The sequence below is a fragment of the Lytechinus variegatus genome, chromosome 2 (assembly GCF_018143015.1).
Source record: "Lytechinus variegatus isolate NC3 chromosome 2, Lvar_3.0, whole genome shotgun sequence".
Taxonomy (NCBI): Eukaryota; Metazoa; Echinodermata; class Echinoidea; order Temnopleuroida; family Toxopneustidae; genus Lytechinus; species Lytechinus variegatus.
In genome coordinates this window covers 44,815,253-44,839,380 of record NC_054741.1, presented here as the reverse complement: position 1 = coordinate 44,839,380, position 24,128 = coordinate 44,815,253, and the positions used below count along the sequence as shown (strand labels likewise).

The following is a 24,128-nucleotide window of genomic DNA, read 5'->3' as shown; positions in this document are numbered from 1 at the left end:
ATAAATTACACTTTATTCAGAGCGTATCTGGCGCGTGTATAAAAAATTCCAATGCTGATGCCCGCTTTTGTCACAGTGCGCCAAAATGACGCCTGTTACCATGGTTAGATACACAATTTCATTTATGAGTCCACTGTTTGAAGAGTGCACTCATACAATAAAAATACAAAGAGACAATCTAAACCCGAAAGGAATAGATTAAAAGAGGGAACGAAATGCATAATAAGAGTACTAAATCCATGTTAGATCGCAAATTACATGTATCTGACATCTTGGGATAGTGCGTACGTAGGGAGATGCAGCACACACGCGCAGGAAAAATTGGGTACTTATTATTCGGTGTGCAAGTTAATTGTAATGAACTAGCAAATCAAATGAATATATCCCAGTTACTGACAGTAAATTTTGAGCTTTGAGGATTTTAGCTCTGAGTCAAAAAATGGGCTTTGTCTCGCCCTTACCATCGGAGGATGATTCGGCCTTAAGCTGCAGACAATATTTGATAAGTAAATCTGCGGCTAATACACCATCTTTCTTCCCTATCTGCCGCTTGGGGTCAACGGAAACAGACTTTGGAAAGCTTCAAAAAACACTTCCATGCTTTTCTGATCCAACTGAATATGAATGGGAGGAAGAGCTCTCTTCATCAGCCCATAGATCGACGATAGATAGACGATAGAACCCAAATTGTTTATCAGATCTCTCAGTAAAATGAATAGAAGAAGCTACAGGGTAAGCTTGGGACCTGATATCGGAGGTTTCACGGCTTCAGTGAGCAGACGTGTTACGATCACGATTCCGAGAAGGTCTAGCAGGAAGAGGGCTCTGGTCTCTCCCCGCTATAAAAGATGGAGGAGACTCCCGCTCCGAAGAGTCGGGCGGACGCAAGACGGTGCAAGGAGCGGAGCTACACAGGTCTGCCCGGGCAAGCAGATTACTCCTTTATCCACATTTTATGCACTATATCGTTAAACTGTGAAAGTTATGACAGCAACCTAATGATTACCTCTAAAATGGCCAAAGTTCAATAAACTTAAAGGACAAGTCGACCCCAACAAAAACTTGATTTGAATAAAAAGAGAAAAATTCAACAAACATAACACTGAAAATTTCATCAAAATCGGATGTAAAATAAGTAATGGCATTTTAAAGTTTCGCTTCATTTCACCAAACAGTTATATGCACATCTCGGTCCGTATGCAAATGAGGAACTGATGACATCACTCACTATTTCTTTTGTATTTTATTATATGAAATATTTTCATTTTCTCATTGTCATGTGAATTGAAGTTTCATTCCTCCCTGGTCACGTGGAATTCCATTATTTTAACATTTTGTGCTTCAGGCACAGAGGTCCTTATCGTCAAATTCGTAAAAATTGAAATATTTTAGAATTCAAACAATAAAAACAAAAGAAATAGTGAGTGACATCATCGACTCTCTCATTTGGATGTAACTGGCTCGTTCATATAACTATTTTGTTAAAAATAAGCGAAAATTTGAAATGTCATAACTTTCTTGTTTTACATCCGATTCTGATGAAATATTCAGCATTGTGCTTGTCTGATTTTTCTCTATTGATTCAAATGAACATTTTTCTGAGGTGGACTTGACCTTTAGATGACCTTTGACCTTGATCATGTGACCTGAAACTTTGACGGGATCTTCAAAGATACTTGATACTCTTATGTCCAAGTTTCATGAATCAGATCCATAAACTTTTGAAGTTATCATTGTGATTCAACAGATACCCCATTACGGCCAAAGTTCATTGACCTTTGACCTTGGTCATGTGACCTGAAATACGCACAGGATGTTCAATAATACTTGATTAACCTTATGCCCAAGTTTCATGAACTAGGTCCATATATGCTGTCATTTCAAAACTTTAACCTTCGGTTAAGATTTGGTGTTGACGCCCCCGCCGTAGCGGCGCCTACAGTCTCACTCTGCTATGCAGGTGAGAAAAAAATGGTTCGAAAATGTCACAAAAGTATTAATAAATATTCTGAATTCTGATATAATACAAGTAACACTATAAGTGAAAAACCAAAAAATTTAAGTCGAGTCAATGTAAAAAGACTTAACTTAGCTTCGATCTGTGAACGATCGGCCAAAGACAGAGGACATATTCTGGCACACATGGCCTTTATATACAGGCCAGGAGTAGAGTCTGCGTTGTCTGTTGGCAACCCGGCGGTCAAAAACCTCTTTTTCTGCCGGGAACAACTTTAATTGGCATTAGATTGGCTACTGTTAAAATTCGAAGGTACATGTAGGTAAAGAAATACGACATAGATATAAAGGTTGGCAATAATTTTGGAAGCGAGAAAAATTAGTAAAAATGTGCAAAACTTAAAGTTAGATAAGCGTAGTTTTTCTACTTAGCTGCTTTCAGCAGACACATCTTATCAGCTCGAGAGCGAAAAGACTAAAAGTATAAAACGTGACCTTTGTTCTCATGGGGTTAACAGGTGGAAGTGCATGTCCGTAGCTTACCAGGAGATGACTCCATTGCTCAAAAAATTTGTGAACTAATTATTCGGGAGCGAGTCACCAGACAATAACTAGTTTATCAAACAGACGCATCGAGTTATTGAAGTTAATCATGCTCTTACATCATAAATGAATAATTAGCCTTTTTTAAATGTCGGAAAGTGGAATTTTCATTTAGTTACCCGAGAAGAATGTGCCTAATTTGCATAGTATTTTCCTACAGGTGTTTGGAATTTTCTTGATCGGCCGGATCACTAGATAGGGTTAGGATGATCGATGTATGTACGCTCGAAAAATATAATTCTAGTTATTTTCAAATCCTTGTTATGTAATTTACAGATTTTAAGGATTTGATTTCTCGTAATATTGAGTGAAACATTATATATATACTTCAATCCTTTTCATATTGGCCATTTCGAAGTTTAAGAAATCTTTAGCGGAATGATATTTTCTCGGTGGTTCCGCGACTCCACTGCTTGTTGGAATTTTACGTTAGGTAGATTATTGCACGTCCTGGTTCTGGTGCAGGTCGGACTGCAATCGAAGCAGGCCCGGGAAAAGGCTGATGTAAGTGTTGGTTATCTTATTCTTGCATAGAATTATAGCAAAGTGTAATTATTTATTAATTAATTGTTTCTGTACTATCATGGACAAAATTATGTGAAAAGAATGACTTGTTTTGAGATTGAATTTAGTCACTTTTACTTTCATGACTTTGGCAAAGCAAGTGTATCTCGGTCAAGTTCAAAGATAAGTTGTAACTTACGAAATATGAGGATATTTACTGGTTTACTTTTCATGCTAGACATTGTTGGGAAGAATGAATATAAGTAATACTTGATATTTGAAAGGTCAGAAATGTGGGATTACTTGTTGAATTGAAGCGAAAGTTTTAGTTGATTACTTAAAAGATAACATAGAGGGCGTTCTATAGTAAACATTGTATTCCAAAATGGCGGCGCCCATAGTAAGGTATGCTTTTAGCTTGTCTCGTTATATTATATGTGATGATTTCTGATTATGGTTCCGAACTAAGAAGTAAGATCTATGACTTTGCTTACTGAGCATACACCGATTGTTTGTCGACTTAAATTACTCTTTTAATTGCAGTATCAGATGAGTAAACTAATGTATTAGAGAATGGTTGTGTTGAGCTCAATAGACAGAAATATGCAGTTTGACTCCGTTCGATAACTTTGGAATTAATGAACATAGTTTCTACTATTTTGGTTATTCATGCTTGCAAAAGACAACACTAGATATTTGTGAGTTGATATCACTACCAATGATTATCCATACTGAAAATAGTAGAATTGTCTGAGAAATATGATATGTTTGAATATTAATTTAGGGAATCTAAGCAATTTTATCATGATAACCTTGGAGTTATGATTATCTTCTGGTTACGATTGTTACTTTCTTTTAATTATAGCGGGTCCGACTCATTTGATCCTCATCGAGTCTGAGTCTTGAGGGTTTGCATAATGTAGAAGCTGCTACTCCTTTGTGGTATCCTGGGTGATGTAGGTGGTGTGCAACCACCAGTAGCCTCTGACTTTGGGTAGGCATTAATTACATAGACTCTCTATTTTTGTGTACAAATGATTAATTTTAATAGAATATTGTGATTTATACAGAGTATGATGTATTCTTATGCCATCTGCCTAAATCTGAGTAAAATGCTGATTACAACTACTAAATAGTCTTGAGATAGCTACAATGATATTTACAAGCTGTTTTTGAGGAATGCATGTATTTTATCATTACAGTAAATGATAGAGATGAATACACCCCACTTTCAATATGGATATTTTGCCATGTATTCGATATCTGCAGTCTATTATGTACATTGTGTGATGCAAGTGCTAATAACATGTATTTGAAATGGTGTTATTGATAATTTTATTTCATTTCTGTCATTGCAGGGTTGTTGTTTTTGTTACTCCTTTCATCACGTTGGTTTTGCTAAACCTCAATAAAGTCGAAGAAGCTCAGATCTGGTGTCCCGCAGCATCTGTAAAGTTTGCTCTTGTTACAGTCTTAATTGGCTAACCCAACCCACCCCCCGACAAAATGGCGACGAGGATGGGATCATCAGACCATGGCTGTGTTCCGATGTCAGCGATCAACCCCAAAGTCAGCGATTGAGGTCTATCGTCCAGAGGTCAGCGACCAACTAGGATGACGGCAGCGAAGTTCTACACATCCAAGAGACTTTAACATTCTTACTTTGGAGAGTGAACGGTCAGCACATGAACATTTGGTAATGAGTTAAAGGTGGTATAGGTAATCTTAAGTAACTATGAGTAGAGTTAATTTTTGATTGTTCATTGATTTACACCACTTTATACATGTGCATAGACCTTCTATCCCCTTTGTAGAGTTATATAGCCCTTGTAACGATGTCACAGTCACAGGCTGTAGAGGAAATGATGTCAGCCCTTACCCGGGCACTGCAAGGCTTGAATATTCAACGTGCTCCCCCACCAGTGAAATTGTCTAAATTTAAGGGTCCACCTAAAGTCGCTGGAGACTTATCTTTGGAAGAGTGGCTTGAAGAGTTTTCGAGTTATTCTACCCACTATCAGTTGTCTGGAGAGGCAAAAGCACAGTCGCTTGTCGATCATTTGGCTGGAGTTGCCAAAGAAGAGGTTCTATGCCGAGATGAGGATGTGCGAAAGGATAGTGATCAAATTATCAACGTTTTACAGTCACTCTTTGCAGCGTCAGAGTCGGTACCTTCACTTAGTCAATCCTTCTACAATAGACGACAGCAAGAAGGTGAGAGTTTGGCCGACTACAGCCGGGCCTTGATGCGCTTGTATGATCGCATGGAGAAAGCTGCTTCTAGTAACGAAGATAAGAATGCTTTGAAAAGGCTCAAAGATAGCTCGCTGAAGGAACGTTTCGTCTGTGGAGCAAAAGAGAAGTGGGTACAACGAGAGTTAAGACGAATTGAAATGTCTTCAAAGAATAAGAACTTTCTTGAGATGAGATCTGAAGTACTTGAATTTTTCTCTGGTCAAGAACCAAGAAGTTCACCACGAGTTCATGAAGTGTATGCTGAGCGTGCTGACCTGTGTTCTACTATTCCCAAGCAAGAGAAAGAACAGGAACAGTCGGATGTCAAAGCTGAATTGGCAGATCTAAGAAGAGAAGTAGCTCAGATTGCCAAGAGTGTTCAGGCTCTTACTCAGTATACTCAAACTTCTAAGAAGATCAAGAAGAAGAAACTAGAGTGTCACAACTGTCTTAGAGAAGGACACACAAAGAAAGACTGTACAGAAGAAGTGGTCTGTTTTAACTGTCATCAGACTGGTCACATGAGTAGAGAGTGTCCGAAGAAGAGTACAGTTGGCCATCATCCTACGTCTGAAACTAGTGCCCGTCCTACATCGCATTATGTACCAACTGCCAATTTAGGGACTGTGGGACCAGCAGAGTCTAAAGAGAAAGCTAAATCAAACCTTGTTGAGAGATTTGTTGCTAAAAGTCCATGCTGTAACATTCTCATTGGTGGAGTAGAGATTGGCTGTGTAGTGGATACAGGAGCCGAAGCATCTATCATACCTTTGTCCTTATATGAGAGCAAGCTGAAGTGTCGTATTGGAGAGCTTCAGAAGAGCGAAGGAATCTTTCAGCATGTTATTGGTGTTGGAGGGGTTGAGTTACCCATTGTTGGTTATGTTGGGTTACCAATCAAGGTGAAAGGAGAAGAATTGATGGGTAATTTTCTGGTAGTGTCAGATCGAACACCTACTGTGGAACACATGAGGTACCCAATCCTTCTTGGCTCCAACATATTGCAACACATAGCAGAATACAAACCACTGTATGATAAGTTGAAGAGAGAATCCCCTAACCAAGAGCAAGAAACTGATGTTCACATTGGTTCTGTTCGAGTTTATACCGTAATAGAAGACACTCTACCTCCAGGCGTTGAGATAAAGGGCCTAGACCCAGTTGAAGAGGCAGCTGTAGCTAGTTTGCTGCATAAGCACAAGAATGTATTCTCTAAGGGAACATATGATGTAGGTGTATGTGACCTCATTCCACACGAGATCCGATTGACTGATGGTCCAGATATTAGGTTACCATACAGGAGGATTCACCCTTTGCAAGTAAAAGAAGTGAAAGAAATGCTACAAGAGATGGTAGACCAGAAGATTATACGTCCTTCAAAGAGTAGCTTTGCCAGCCCTATCGTATTGGTTAGAAAGAAGGTTGGTAGTTTGAGGCTATGCATAGATTATCGCAAGTTAAATGATCGTACAGTGAAAGATTCATTCCCGCTACCAAGAATTGAAGAGACTTTGGAAGCATTGTCTGGGTCGAAGTATTTCTCAACTTTGGATTTAGCACATGGTTACTTTCAAGTTGTGATGGATAAGGACTCAATTGATAAGACCGCCTTTCGAGTCCCATGGGGTCTGTATGAGTTTGTGAAGATGCCCCAAGGTCTTACAAATAGCCCATCTACATTCCAACGAGTGATGGAGTGCATATTAGGTGATTTGAATTTGTCTCAGATACTACTATACTTGGATGACATCTTGATATTCTCAGAGACATTTGAAGAGCACCTACGTCGTCTAGATACAGTTCTTTCAAGGTTGCATGAACATGGACTCAAGGTCAAGGGAAAGAAATGTGATCTGTTTCAGAGAGAAGTTCGATACCTGGGTCACATTGTATCTGATGAGGGTATAGCTGTAGACCAAGATAAAGTAGAGAGAGTGGCGACATGGCCTGTTCCCACGAATGCTAAGGAGTTGAGGTCATTCTTAGGATTGGCATCTTACTATAGACGCTTCATCCCTAACTTCTCAAAGATAGCAGCCCCCTTACATGCCCTCACAGGTTCAAGCCAGAAAGGGAGGAAGAGGGAACAAGCTAAGTTCAAGTGGGACGATGAGGAGGAAACGGCCTTCCAAGAATTGAAGAGAACACTAACCACAGCGCCAGTTCTAGCTCACCCTAGATTTGACAGGAATTTCATCATTGAGGTTGATGCCAGTACTAGAGGTCTTGGAGCTTGCCTACTTCAAGAGAATGATGGGAAAGTTCATCCAGTAGCCTATGCAAGCAGAGGACTTAGAGGATCAGAAAAGAAGTATCCTGATCTGTCCAGTTTCAAGTTAGAGTTGCTTGCACTCAAGTGGGCAGTAACGGATAAGTTTGGCCCCTACATTCAAGGCTCGCACACAGTGATCTGGACTGATCACAACCCACTTGCCCACTTGAAAACTGCAAAGTTAAATGCGACTGAAATGCGATGGGTTGCCCAGCTGGCAATGTATGACATAGAGGTGAAATACAAGCCAGGGAGAACCAATCAATGCGCAGATGCACTAAGTAGATGCCCAGCGAATGTTTCGACTGAAGAGCTGAAGGCTGGACTTCAAGAGGTTGCTTCTTGCTTAGTGGTGAGAGCAGATGTCAAGGTAGATGCCCCAAAGACTACAGCTCTTAGTGACTTGTTAACCACAAACAATGTGTCGACTGTTCTACCATCATATTCTCAGGACGATCTAAGTACCATGCAGAAGAGTGATAAGGTACTGAAGGAGGTGTGGAACATGTGGAGATCCAATTGGAAGCCAGGTCAAGAATATGATAAGAATTTTCCAGGTTTGAGTGGCTTTGTAAAGGAGTGGCCGAAGTTGACTGAACATAAAGGAGCTCTGTATCGAGTAGTAGATGACTCTATTGTTGGCAAGTTTAGACAACTGCTAGTGCCTAAATGTCTGCAATCTATGTTGATAGAAGCAACACATGACAAGTGGGCACATCAAGGTATCCATAGAACTGTAGAGCTTCTCCGCAAGAGATGTTTTTGGCCAGGCTTACACAATGATGTGAAGAAGCATATTAAGAAGTGCTGGAGATGTGCAACTTCAAAAGCCCCTACTCCAAGTGTTCGCCCGCCTCTGAGACATCTTCTTGCTTTCCGTCCCCAAGAAATCCTATCGATTGACTTCTTGAAGTTAGATAAAGGCAGAGATGGATTTGAAGACGTACTAGTGATGACTGATGTCTTTAGTAAATTTGCCCAAGCTGTTCCATGTAAGAATCAGACAGCGGAGACTGTCGCAAGCACTCTACGAAATCACTGGTTCGCGCATTATGGAATTCCTACCCGAATCCATTCAGACCAAGGACGTTCTTTCGAGAGTTGGTTGATACAGGAATTATGCAAATTGTATGGCATAAAGAAGTCACATACTACACCCTATCATCCTTCTGGAAACGGACAATGTGAGCGCTTCAATAAGACGTTGTGTGCCTTGTTGCGTTCGGTCGACCCAAAGGAAAGGAGGCGATGGCCCGACTTAATCCAACATATACTACATGTGTATAATTCCACCCCACATCGTGTGACTAGAGTAACACCATACTTGTTAATGTTTGGCCGAGAACCTCTAATCCCAGTTGATCATCTGCTAAGCAATGTAGAACAAGATTGGAATGAAGAGTACACAGAGAAGCAAGCAAAGTTGATGAAGCGAGCATGTGATGTAGTCACATCCAGGCTCCAAGCAGCTGCCAGAAAGGAAGAAGAGCGGCACAAAGACTATGTCCCAGAAGATTCGCTTAGTGTTGGAAATAGAGTGTTACTAAGAAGACAAGCTTTCACCAAAAGACACAAGCTAGCTGATAAATTCTATCATACAGCCTATGTGATAGAAAGTAAGAATGCTGAAGATGATGTCTATGAGATACGACCTGCAACGGGTGGTGAAAGCAAGTGGGTAAATAGGAGACACCTCATTCTAGATCCACGAGATGAAGCTGATGATCTAGATGATGTCCTTCCCAAAGATCAACAAGGAATTGAATATTCAAGTAACAATGAGAATGAAGGAGTGGATGTAATTCGATATACCTCAGATTCTGAAGATGATGAATATCCATATGTCATTACGTATGATGAGGACTTTAATGCACCAAGAGTTAATGTCGAACCAACACCACTTCGAAGATCAACGCGGAGTACCAGAGGAGTTCATAGAAATCCAGGTAGACTTCCTACGTCAGCTTTAACTGGATTGCCCAGTTGAGTGATGAAGTAGTTCCTCGATTTTGACTGTATACTCCCTTCGTCGATTTCAATTGGATTGTCCAGTTGATTTAGTGACAATTTTTTATATTTGTCCTTGAGACAAGATGAATTTTTTTCTTTTTTTTTCAAGAAGATGATATTTACTGTGTTACTCAAGCAAAAAGAGAGTTGTTGAAGTTGAGGCTTGTAGGATTAGATTTGCATTTATTCTCAACATTTTTTTTTTCTTGTGAAAAGAGTGAATATTCTGAGTTTTGAAAAAAAAAAAAAAAAATCACAAATTTTCTTTTAGAGATAATACAACGACTCAAGCGGGGAAGGAATTTGAAGAAAGAGATATTGAATTAGATTTTTGTAGAAAAAAAAAGTCTGAACATTTCGACTGCTTTCAGAACATTACTTTTTTTGAGTAGTAAAATAATATATTTCATTCAGTTTTGCTGTATTTAAGCTGTCTACACAAAATGTATTGTTTACACTGACAAGAATTGTAACAGAAAGTCAGAAAGTGTGTATAGAAGAAACAATTTTGGACCATGTACAGAAAATGGTATAATATACTGTATATATATATTGTTATATCATTGGTTGAAGCAAATCATTCGGGTCGATTGATTTTCAAGCGGGGAAACTGTCGGAAAGTGGAATTTTCATTTAGTTACCCGAGAAGAATGTGCCTAATTTGCATAGTATTTTCCTACAGGTGTTTGGAATTTTCTTGATCGGCCGGATCACTAGATAGGGTTAGGATGATCGATGTATGTACGCTCGAAAAATATAATTCTAGTTATTTTCAAATCCTTGTTATGTAATTTACAGATTTTAAGGATTTGATTTCTCGTAATATTGAGTGAAACATTATATATATACTTCAATCCTTTTCATATTGGCCATTTCGAAGTTTTTTCGAAGATATTTTCTCGGTGGTTCCGCGACTCCACTGCTTGTTGGAATTTTACGTTAGGTAGATTATTGCACGTCCTGGTTCTGGTGCAGGTCGGACTGCAATCGAAGCAGGCCCGGGAAAAGGCTGATGTAAGTGTTGTTTATCTTATTCTTGCATAGAATTATAGCAAAGTGTAATTATTTATTAATTAATTGTTTCTGTACTATCATGGACAAAATTATGTGAAAAGAATGACTTGTTTTGAGATTGAATTTAGTCACTTTTACTTTCATGACTTTGGCAAAGCAAGTGTATCTCGGTCAAGTTCAAAGATAAGTTGTAACTTACGAAATATGAGGATATTTACTGGTTTACTTTTCATGCTAGACATTGTTGGGAAGAATGAATATAAGTAATACTTGATATTTGAAAGGTCAGAAATGTGGGATTACTTGTTGAATTGAAGCGAAAGTTTTAGTTGATTACTTAAAAGATAACATAGAGGGCGTTCTATAGTAAACATTGTATTCCAAAATGACGGCGCCCATAGTAAGGTATGCTTTTAGCTTGTCTCGTTATATTATATGTGATGATTTCTGATTATGGTTCCGAACTAAGAAGTAAGATCTATGACTTTGCTTACTGAGCATACACCGATTGTTTGTCGACTTAAATTACTCTTTTAATTGCAGTATCAGATGAGTAAACTAATGTATTAGAGAATGGTTGTGTTGAGCTCAATAGACAGAAATATGCAGTTTGACTCCGTTCGATAACTTTGGAATTAATGAACATAGTTTCTACTATTTTGGTTATTCATGCTTGCAAAAGACAACACTAGATATTTGTGAGTTGATATCACTACCAATGATTATCCATACTGAAAATAGTAGAATTGTCTGAGAAATATGATATGTTTGAATATTAATTTAGGGAATCTAAGCAATTTTATCATGATAACCTTGGAGTTATGATTATCTTCTGGTTACGATTGTTACTTTCTTTTAATTATAGCGGGTCCGACTCATTTGATCCTCATCGAGTCTGAGTCTTGAGGGTTTGCATAATGTAGAAGCTGCTACTCCTTTGTGGTATCCTGGGTGATGTAGGTGGTGTGCAACCACCAGTAGCCTCTGACTTTGGGTAGGCATTAATTACATAGACTCTCTATTTTTGTGTACAAATGATTAATTTTAATAGAATATTGTGATTTATACAGAGTATGATGTATTCTTATGCCATCTGCCTAAATCTGAGTAAAATGCTGATTACAACTACTAAATAGTCTTGAGATAGCTACAATGATATTTACAAGCTGTTTTTGAGGAATGCATGTATTTTATCATTACAGTAAATGATAGAGATGAATACACCCCACTTTCAATATGGATATTTTGCCATGTATTCGATATCTGCAGTCTATTATGTACATTGTGTGATGCAAGTGCTAATAACATGTATTTGAAATGGTGTTATTGATAATTTTATTTCATTTCTGTCATTGCAGGGTTGTTGTTTTTGTTACTCCTTTCATCACGTTGGTTTTGCTAAACCTCAATAAAGTCGAAGAAGCTCAGATCTGGTGTCCCGCAGCATCTGTAAAGTTTGCTCTTGTTACAGTCTTAATTGGCTAACCCAACCCACCCCCCGACATAAATGAGTACAAGAATTAAGTGATTGGATTATAAATAAGTGGTTGGTGCCGCAAAAATACTCCCTGACATGCATTCATCAGAGTAAAATTGTATGAATGAGCAATACAGAAGAACCGAAAGGGACAATGCAAGCTAAAGGACGAGATGTGATATACACTGTCTTGCTCATTCACATTAGCCAACACATGCCCGCCTATATCCAAAAAGTGGAATGCCTCTGGCGGTCTCATCTGCATCACGCGATTCAATATAACAGCAGTGCTGACTTTGACGACTACTATAACTTGCACAAGATGTTCAGTGATAACTTAGATACTCTTATGTCCACGTTTTATGAACTAGACCAATACACTTACAGAGATATGATGGTAATTCAACAAATACCCCCCAGCATGGCCAAGTTCATTGACCTTTCATGAACTTTGACCTTGATCGTGTGACCTGAAACTCGTACAAGATGTTCAGTGATACTTGATTACTATTATGTCCAAGTTTCTTGAGTCAGATCCATAAACTTTCAAAGTTATGATGGTAATTCAACAGATACCTGAAATTTGGACAAAGTTCATTGACCCTAAATGACCTTTGACCTTGGTCATGTGACGTGAAACTCATGCAAGATGTTCAGTAATACTTGATTAACCTTGTGCCAAGTTTCATGAACTAGGTATATATACTTTCTAAGTTATGCTGTCATCTCTTTTAGGCTAAAAAGTTCCCATTAATTATTCACATATTCACAACGCCCTGAAACATACCCTTCGGGATAAATTCCTAAAGTTAGGAGCATGCGCAGTATGGTCTGATAAGCAGGCAAGGTGGGAGATTCAAAACCACTTGCTCAGCAGCCACCCACTGCGCCCACGCCCAACTACATGCTGGGCTAAAAGTTCCCGCAAATTGCTTTATTGCCAAAATATCTGTGACCTTGGAAAAATCCCAGCGAAAGTGCCTACTATTTAGTGGGTACTTTTTTTCGGGGATATTATTAGCGTAATTTGCTCTCACATTGCCAATATTACCTGGTATTTTCTGATCGGGTAAATTTCCCGATCAGAAAATACCTGGAACTGACGAACTTCAAGGCGGTCTGAAACCACCTTCTGATGAGTGCATGTGGAAAAGCGTAAGTACATGTATGTCCATTATTAAGGCTATTTTACATAATTGGATTATTTGTGCTTATCAGGAATGAATTAGCCTAAAATACATCCTGATGCCTACTGATTTTTTTTTGAATTGTTCTAAAGAATTTTCATCAAAGCAAGAATTGTAAAAGTTGCATTTTTATTCACTATACCATGAAATCATAAATCCATGGCGATCTAGATCACATATGACAAAAAAGGTTTAAAAAAAACTTTCAAACAAATGTACATACATGTATTATCAAAATAGATTTATCTCTGTAAATATCATAATAGAATTGATTAATGGATGACATAAGTTATATTATGAGGTAAAGCTTAAAGGTTAGAGGTGTGATAGTGTTACGATATCAGTATGGATATCGAAGCACTCCATACACCTCCCGCAACATGGATACCATGCCTGTTGATTGACCTGCCTAGCTGGCCTGTATAATAAACCTGTATATACGTTCATATCAAAGTCTCCACCAGAGTCCTTTGTATTGGATCATGGTGGCAGCGGAAACCAGTGATCACTTTTGAAATGACAAGGATCAAGTAACCAGCTACTGTAGTTTTGGGAAGTGAACTGCATGTCTTTTTACCGAAATTCGCATGCTTCATATAACCTACTTACTAACCCAACGGGTGCCCGCTCGCCCCGGCTATCGCATCGCTACTGTGCCGTACCGTACTGTGCATGCCCAATGCACTGTCACAGCAAATCACACAGTGTTGTGAGAAGGAGCGAGATGCTAACGGTAACTGTAAACAATCAAATTTAGCCTGAATAAGTTATAACTGTGTTCAATCACTGGCACAGAGGTCTGCATCATAAGATCAACATACACTAAAAGTTGATAAAACCTAAATTACTTAATTTTCTGGACTAGAGTGTGAACAATGAATTTATATTTTCCTAATATTAATTGTAAATCTGGAGTGTGAGAAGTGAGTGGGAGTGACCAGCATTTTCACTGCATGAAACACCTAATGACATTCACACAGGGCTGTGAGTGCGTTACAGGTATCATCACCAGTCGACCTGTGACTGTAAGGAGCGTTCACACGTGGATATAAACAGACATTAATATCTACACTCATTCATTTAAATACCTATTACGTACAGCGAACATACACAATGAGTAGTGGAAAATATCGAGAAATGAACTGGGAGGCAACAGACCTACCAGAAGAGTTCCAGCTTTTCAGACAAAGAATGGAGCTGATTCTAGCAGACCAAGACATAACTGATCAGAGAAAAATGGCTATAAAAATCAAGATTGCTGTAGGCAATGAAGGCTTGCGTCGAATCAATGCATCAGGGCTATCAGAGACCGATAAAGAAAAACCGCAAGAGCTATGGAGACTATTAGAGGCACAGTTAAAGGTCAATATCAATTTTCGCATACACCGCTTAGAGCTAATGCGGTACAGGCAGAAACTAGATGAAACGATCGATGAATTCGTTACCAGGTGTAGGGACAAAGCCAAAAATTGCGATTTTGAGGAAGCTGAGTTGAATGAGCGAATCATGGAGCTAGTGATTGCATCAACTCCAAGTCTTGAATTCCAAGTCATTGCTAGATCAACCGAAAGGTTACAAGGTCGAACAAATTTTGGTAGAAGGTCGTAAATACGAGGCAGTTGCTGCGAGCCGACAAAGTCTTGAGAAACTAGACCCTAAACAGAATATCGATTCGTTCAAGCGTAACCAGGGACGAAAAGCATGTGGTAACTGCAGACGTTTCCACAAACCTCGTCAGTGCCCTGCGTATGACGATGAGTGTCGTGCCTGTGGCACCAAGGGCCATTGGGCCAAATTCTGTCGTAAATCGAAAAATGATCGTAGTCGTAAACAGAATCGTAGATCAGATGACCAAAGATCAGACACGGTATCTGATGACCGGAAACCAAAACAAAACAAATCACGATCAAAGTCGAAAGAGTAAACCAATAAGCGAAATGGACATAACACATGATACTACCACAGATCATGATCATTATCAATCTACAGATGGTCCATTCAACGTAGCACAATTCGACACCATACACACTAGTGGACCACACACAGTTGTAAATCCAGAAGGTACTGTAGCATTTGCTAACATTGACATAATATGCCCACAGAGAGTAGGTCAACATAAGCTTTACCTAAAAGTGGACTCGGGGGCAAGTGCTAACACTATCACAGTACGTACCGCCAAAGCAATATACGGTCCAAAGTGGGAATCAGTAGTGAAACAAACAACGATAAAACTTATAGCTTACGGAGAGACACAAATTCCATGTAAGGGTACACTGGACATAAAGTGTAGATACAAGAGTACAAAATGGTCAACACATACATTCTATGTAGCAGATGTCAAGGGTCCAGCGATCCTAGGGTTGTTAGGTTGCACTGACCTTGGAATTATCACAATTCACTCAATGGACAACAAAACACCTACAACCAATCCTAAACAAACACCTATCACAAGTGTAAGGGATCTCAAACAAGCATATCCAAATCAGTTTGATGCTATTGGTAGTTTCCGAGGGAAGGCAATGCTTCATGTCAAGGATGATGCTAAACCTACCATAGACGCACCCCGCAAGTGCAGCGTACACTTGAAAGACAAAATCAAGGCGGAACTGGACAAAATGGAGCAGCAAGGAGTCATTGAGTACCACACCAATTGGTGCAGCTCCATGACCACTGTTGTGAAGAAAGATGGATCCATCAGGATTTGTCTTGACCCCAGGAGGTTAAATGATGCCTTGAAGAGATGCCCGCACAAGGTACCAACCTTGGAAGAGGTCCAACCTGTCTTCGCAGGAGCTCAGTACTTCTCTTAGTTAGACGCGAAGGCTGGTTACTGGTCGGTTCACCTAGCAGAGGAGTGCCAGGATCTCACCACATTCCGTACACCATTTGGAAGGTACTGCTTCCAAAGACTACCGTTTGGGTTATGTACTAGTCAGGATATCTTCCAGCAGCATATGGATAGGATTGTCCAAAATGTGCCAGGCTGCATATGCATCGCAGATGACATAGCGATTGTAGGAAGAACGGAGGAGGAACACGATAGGAATCTCTACTTACTCATGGAGACGGCAAAGCAAGAAGGCTTAGTGTTCAACAGCTCCAAATGTACTATCAAGAAGGAAGCCATCAACTTCTTCGGTTCCAAGTACACTAGATCAGGTATCTACCCAGATCCGAGCAAGGTAGAAGCTATCACATCAATGCCATCACCCAAGGACAAAGAAGATGTTCAGAGATGCCTAGGATTATTCACATACCTAGCAGCATACATTCCTAACTTTTCAGAGAAGTCAGCGCCACTTCGAGAACTTCTACACAAGGAAGTACCATTCATCTGGGACGATGATCATGAACATTCCTTGAACAGCCTGAAAAGTGCAGTATCATCAGGTGCATGTCTACAATTCTATGACACAAAGAAAGAGACAACTCTTGAGGTAGATGCATCGATGAAAGGGCTAGGAGCATGCCTGCTCCAGCAAGGCAAACCAGTTGCATTTGCATCCAAAAGTCTTTCCACTGCACAGTCCAACTATTCCAACATAGAGAGGGAAACCTTAGCCCTAGTGTTTGGTATCAACCGCTTCCATACATATCTGTTCGGGAAGGAATTCACCGTCATAACAGATCACGGACCATTGGAAATGATATGGAAGAAACCTCTTAGAAGTGCACCACCACGTCTACAGAGATTGCTTATGAAAGTCCAAGGATACCGATGTCATGTCAAGTATCGACCTGGAAAAGACATGATTCTTTCCGATACCTTGAGCCGACTTCCTAATCCCAAGGAAGCACGCGATGTTCCGCTAGATGTCAGAGTGGAATCCATCTGCTCTGAAGCCGATGATTCGCACCAGATTGACTTGATATACTTCGGACAACACAAGAGAACAGAGCTTCAGAGAGAAACAGCTAATGATCCTGTTCTCAGATCACTATGGCAAATAGTCACTCAGGGATGGCCTGAGACCATCCAAGAATTGCCGACATCCCTTCGTCAATTTTGGTCTTACAGAGATGAAATTGGAGTATCACACGGAGTACTCTTCAAGGGAAGTCAAGTCATCATACCGAAGACACGAAGGAATGACATCCTTAGACAGCTTCATCTAGGACACATGGGAATCGAAAGCACGAGGCGACTTGCTCGTGAGACAGTGTTCTGGCCAAACATCAACAAGGACATTGATCAGTTGATAAAGCAGTGTGAAACATGCCAGAAACACCAAGCAAGACAGCAGAAAGAGCCACTGCATCCCCATGATGTACCACCAGCACCATGGACCAGACTTGGAACCGACTTGTTCATGCTCAATAGACAAGAGTATCTTCTCGTTACTGATTACTATTCCAAGTATCCGATCATTGCTAAGCTAACCGATACATCCAGTGCAGCTATAGCAAGACAGATGACGGGAATCTTCAGTCTGTTTGGTCCATCAGAAGAGATTGTGTCCAACAACGGTCCACAATTTGTCGGGAAACCATTCCAAGACATGTGCAAGAAGTGGAATATCAAGCACATCACTTCTTCTCCACATTATCCAAGATCAAACGGATTAGCAGAGAGAATGGTTCGTACAATCAAGAATCTGTTGACGAAGTGTTCTCAAACTAGCCAAGACAGTCAACTTGCCATGATGCACCTGAGAGCAACACCAGTTGACAATAACTTGAGATCACCAGCAGAGATGTTGTTTGGAAGACCCATCCGAACCACATTGCCAAGTCACTATCTTTCGAGAGATTCTGCTGCTACCGAGTTTCTCTTGAATAGGCAAGACAAGATGAAGGAAGTGCATGATCGACATGCAAGTTCTGATCTGCCACCACTGCATGTAGGACAGCCAGTGAGAGTTCTGCATCCAAGAGACAACACTTGGATACCAGCCAAAGTATCCAAAATCTGTGAAGAACCTCGATCCTATGAAGTTTCAACGCCGAATGGAGGAATATTGAGGAGAAATAGATCTCACTTGAGGGAAATTCCATCCACCAACCCAACTCCGAAGCGTGTGAGGTTCGAAGAAGACCACTCCACAGAAACTCAACCAGAGGAAGACAACGTCCAACGAACACCAATGTCTAACTCTAATCAATCTCAACAGACACACTCACAAACCACGAGGTCTGGACGCACTATTCGCAAACCAGAGAGATTCATGTTTGAAGATTGAACATTATGAACACTCTAAACTCTCAAACAAAGAAGAGAAAGAGAAGAAAGAAGACAACACTGAAGACATTAGTGTAGTTTTAAGTTTACTATATGCATGTATAAACGTTGTACATTATTTTTGGTATGTCAAGATAGTGTTCACGAAATTATCAAAAAAAGACACTATAACCAAAACTTATTGTTTGGAAATATTGATTTCAGGATCAATCCGGTTATCCAAATTATTTTCAGTTTTGCACAAGATTGAAGTTATGTAAAATTGAAAATGCATACAGTTTATCACAAATTGGTATTATTCTCACAAACCAAACAATTTCTATATTATATCTGATAAATCACAACTAAGCCAAATTACCAAAATTTGCAGACTACCAAAAGTATTGTTTGAAAACAATATCATTGAAAATTTGAAATTCTCAATCTTATCAGAAGAAGGGGGATGTTACGATATCAGTATGGATATCGAAGCACTCCATACACCTCCCGCAACATGGATACCATGCCTGTTGATTGACCTGCCTAGCTGGCCTGTATAATAAACCTGTATATACGTTCATATCAGTCTCCACCAGAGTCCTTTGTATTGGATCAGATAGTACAAAATTAACCAAAGCAGTATAAATATTCCATAATTCCTTACCTTTTTCTCATAATGTGACTCTCTAAAAAACATGGTTCCTCTATGTATGTCTTCTGATCTAGACCAGGGTCTGCCAATGAATTACAAAACCATGTAACCCTTTTAACCTCATAAATAACTCAAAATAATCTTATCCCACTAAAATAGATTCCCATCCAAGAGGGATAAAATCATTTTAAATGTTAAATGATTTTTTAGTTTGCTAATGAAATTGTATGTAAAGTGTTAAAGTAATAGTAAAGTAACTACGGAGCCTTTGAAGTTCCATCGACTGGACGACTTGGCGAGATAATCTATCTTGCCATGTCGACATGATAGTCTTATTATGTAGACATGGCGAGATACGTTATCTCGCCAGGTCGACTTATAAAACGCTATACGTCGACATGGCGACAATTGAAGTGACCAAGGCCCGGTTAGAGTCCAAATATCTCGCCAAGTTGACATATAACTTTTTAAAAGTCAACTTGGCATGATAAAATATCTGACCATGTTGACATATAAGTCAACTTGGCAAGATAACGTATATCACCATGTCGACATTTAACTTTTTTATAATTCGACTTGGCGTATCTCGCCATGTTGACATAATAGCCTTATTATGGCAAGATGAATTATTTCGGCAAGTCATCAAGTCTCCGTAGTTAGCCTATCACTTTAACACTTTATATACAATTTCATTATCAAACTAGAAGTTCGACTGCGCGCATTCGATGGGTATGCCTCTGCCCAGTATGTATCTAAACCATAAGATAAGCCTGTAAAATGGTCTTAATAGAAGATAGACCATTTTACCATCTTATGATGTGTAGTATGAGTGTATACATGTGCTGCGATTAAACAGTATCTAAATAACATTTTCTGTTTTTCTAAATCAAAACTGGGCCTACTCATTAAACATTTTCAAACAACCTAAAAGGTTCATACCGGGGGGGGGATGGCACTTACATAGACGAATGGATACCATGCGCGACCAAAAAAACATGTAAAAAGGATATCTTTTTCAAGATAGGGTACGTAAGGGGTGCATTTTCAGAAAATGGAAAACACTTGTTAAGGGTGCTTCCTGAGACCCCAAGGAGACGTGCGCACGGTATCCACTCATCAATGGAAGTGGCAACCCCCCCCCCCCCGGTGTTCATAACAATGCACATGTAATGCACAAAGCACTGGGTAAAGTTTACTTAAAGTCAAAACAAAAATGGGTAAACAAAGAATTTCTCCTACTGATGCATCAATTTGGATTATTTTACCCCCTTTAAAGAAATGCCAAGTAAGAGTCCTCGTTTGGTTGGTGTCGCAATAATCTAATCTGTTCGAAATTTTGAAAAGTTTTCAAATGTTGTAATATTTATATATATGTTATAGGGGTTTCAAGGAAAACAGTACAACAGTTTACTAATTAAGCCACCCTACTAATATAAGACTTATTAATAAATAAATCAATACATAACGTTCACCTGGAAATGACCTTTGAAACTACCATGTGACCTCCAACTGCAGCATAACATGCAGATCGTTTAAGTACATCTACCATTCAAGTTTGGTTGAAAAGTGACTTACGGTTACGGAGTAAGGTGTCATAAGAAAGTCTTGCATGTAAACTAACGTTCACCTGAAAATGACCTTGACCTTACCATGTGACCTCCGACTGCAGCATAACATGCAGGTCCCCCAAGTCCATCTACTATCCAAGTTTGGATGAAAAGTGACTAACAGTGTACGGTTGCGGAGTTAGCGGTCATAGGAGAGTCATGCGTGCAAACTTTAATGTTGAACTTAAAATGACCTTTGACCTTACCATGTGACCTCCTACTGCAGCATAACATGCAGGTCCCCCAAGTCCATCTACCATCCAAGTTTGGTTGAAAAGTGACTTACGGTTGCAGATTTAGGTGTCATAAGAGAGTCTTGCATGTAAACTTTAACGTTGACCTGACAATGACCTTTGACCTTACCATGTGACCTCAGACTGCAGCATTACATGCAGGTCCTCCAAGTCCATCTAGCATCCAAATTTGGTTGAAAAGTACCTTAAGGTTGTGGATTTATGTGTCATTAGGTTGGTGACAGACGGACAGATGACGGACGACATTCGGATCCCTAAGTCTCGCCTACACCCTCTGGTGGGCGAGACAAAAAAATGAAATTAAAGTATTTATTGATTTGGAAAAGATTGATAATTATGGAAGAGCAGGCAGAAAGAATCCTTCTAAAACTAGATGACTAATCATAAGGAAATTCTAAATGAGGTCTTTCAACTTACTTCCTAGAGTTAATGGCTTCGATAGCTTCCACCATTCTTTCATTGACTTGTTTATCAAAAATGATGGATTGACGAAGGATTCTGAAGAAAAAAAATGTAGGACATACTGTATTGTCGTCACTGTCGCTATGGTAACGAATACATCATGCAAGGTATACATCATTACGATACATCCTCTTATTTTGAAAATTTTTCAGTTTTTGTAAAATTTCTTGGATCATGTATAATCAGCAGAATAATGTCACAAATATTTCTTTTAATGTTGAATTAAGTTAGGCATGCTCCATGCGCTAGTTTGAAATAAATATAAACAAATATTTTAACAAATGTCGAATGTTCGAGATCAGTATTTTACATAGAATAGTACTTGGTTTAATAACTATCTTGTATTTGGTTAACATCTGAAAATTTTAGTGTAGAAGCATACTGATAAATAAACAACAATGCTAATCCAATATAATGTGCAGTTAACATTTAAATTTGAGGGAGTGCTGAAATTATGTACAGGTACATAAGATTTTATTGTTGTAGGTTTATTCATATAACCCGTGTCAAATGTCATTATTTTTGCTTTTCAAGTCCTCAAAAAATAAACAAGTGGAATGCCTCTGGCCATGTCACCTGCATCACGCGGTTCAATATAGCAGCAGTGCTCACTTTGAATACTACTCTAACTCGCACAAGATGTTCAGTGATACATGGTTACTCTTCTTTTCCCTTTTTTATGAACTAGACCAATAAACTTACAGAGATATGATGGTTATTCAACAAAAAACCCCAACATGGCCAAAGTTCATTGACCTTACATGACCTTTGACCTTGATCATGTGACCTGAAACTCGAACAGGATGTTCAGTGATACTTGATTACTCTTATGTACAAGTTTCATGAATCAGATCCATAAACTTTCAAAGTTATGATGGTAATTCAACAGATACACCCAATTCGGCCAAAGTTCATTGACCTTTGACCTTGGTCATGTGACCTGAAACGCGCACAGGATGTTCAGTGATACTTGATTTCTCTACTGTCCAAGTTTGATGAACTAGACCAATAAACTTTCAAAGTTATGATGGTAATTCAACAGATACCCCCGATTCGGCCAAAGTTCATTGACCCTAAATGACCTTTGACCTTAATCATGAGACCTGAAACTTGCACAAAATTTTCAGTGATGCTTGATTACTATTATGTCCAAGTTTCATGAATCAGATTCATAAACTATCAAAGTTATGATGGGAATTCAACAGATATCCCCAATTCGGCAAAAGTTCATTGACCCTAAATGACCTTTGACCTTGGTCATGTGACATGAAACTCACGCAGGATGTTCAGTGATACTTGATTAACCTTATGTCCAAGTTTCATGAACTAGGTCCATATATTTTCTAAGTTATGATGACATTTCAAAAACTTAACCTCAGGTTAAGATTTCGATGTTGATTCCTCCAACATGGTCTAAGTTCATTGACCCTAAATGACCTTTGACCTTGGTCATGTGACATGAAACTCTAATAGGATGTTCAGTAATACTTGATCAACCTTATGGCCAAGTTTTATTTACTAGGTCCATATACTTTCTAAGTTATGACGTCATTTCAAAAACTTAACCTCAGGTTAAGATTTGATGTTGACGCCGCCGCCGTCGCCGTCGGAAAAGCGGCGCCTATAGTCTCACTTTGCTTCGCAGGTGAGACAAAAATAGAGTCATTCTTATTTCTTACCTAGCATGCCCGTAGTTGAATATCAGACTAAGAATAATGAAAAATATATGGAAATAAGTACAGATCTGAGCCATAATACTTGACAAATCATGAATTATTTTCCTAAGCAAATTACTTAGAAAAAATGAAAAGAAACTGATAAAATGGGGGAAAAATGCGAAGAATCTCACCTTGTATTGTGATCCATAAGTGTGAAAGGAACAAGGCAAGCATTCATGGCATAAATACCCTACAAAAGTGATAAATTATAGAAAATGACAACATAAAAAAGATAGAATCATGAATTATTTTAAATGGTAGCAAGAATTTAGTCATAGCACCATTTAATTTAATTTGATAGGAAAATGAGAGATTTCCTAAAGAAAACGCCCCAATGCATGCCCTTCTAATTAGCATTGAATATTTTTGTGCCCTTTAGATCTTTCCAGCTTGTGATATGATGAACTATACACAATACCCCCAAGTACAATATCATCTTGCCAACCTGAAAAAGGATATTTTAGTATTATAAAAGCTGAAAATCAGTATTTTGTTGAGGAAATCACTATTTTCAAAGAAATACCATAGGACAACACATAAAACTGAAACTTGAGAAATAAGTATTTTGTATAAATCCATCAGAAGTGCGAAAGGAATTAGGAAAGTATTCATGGCATAAATACCCTAAAAATGGGATAAATTATTTATCGGAAATAACAATATAAGTATGGAATCAAGACATCAGTCATCTAAGTTTTGCTACTAATTACTGAAAATCAGTACTAGTTAATGAAAGGATAAGTCCACCTCAACAAAAGGTTGATTTGAATAAAAAGAGAAAAATCCCACAAGCACAACACTGTAAATTTCATCAAAATCTGTTGTAGAATAAGAAAGTTATGACATTTTAAAGATTCGCTTATTTAAAAAAAATAATAATAATCACATGCAAATGAGTCAATGATGTCCCTCACTATTTCTTTTGTATTTCGTTGTTTGAATTATACAATATTTAAATATTTACAGATTTGACAATAAGGACAAACTTGACTGAACCAAAAAATGTTAAACAATGGCAA

The 24,128-nt window shown here is 38.8% G+C and overlaps 1 protein-coding gene across 1 annotated transcript in view; it reads right to left on the bottom strand.

The window, feature by feature from the left end:
- Nucleotides 1-18,993: 18,993 nt before the first annotated feature.
- The window catches only part of LOC121406826 (adenylate cyclase type 2-like), a 127,480-nt gene continuing 122,345 nt past the window's right edge, over nucleotides 18,994-24,128 (bottom strand). The window contains exons 11-13 of the mRNA XM_041597696.1: nucleotides 23,241-23,299; nucleotides 21,347-21,427; nucleotides 18,994-19,150 (exon numbers count right to left, since the gene is read on the bottom strand). Coding sequence (XP_041453630.1) covers nucleotides 18,994-19,150; nucleotides 21,347-21,427; nucleotides 23,241-23,299 — 297 coding nt within the window. The remainder of the gene's footprint in view (nucleotides 19,151-21,346; nucleotides 21,428-23,240; nucleotides 23,300-24,128) is intronic.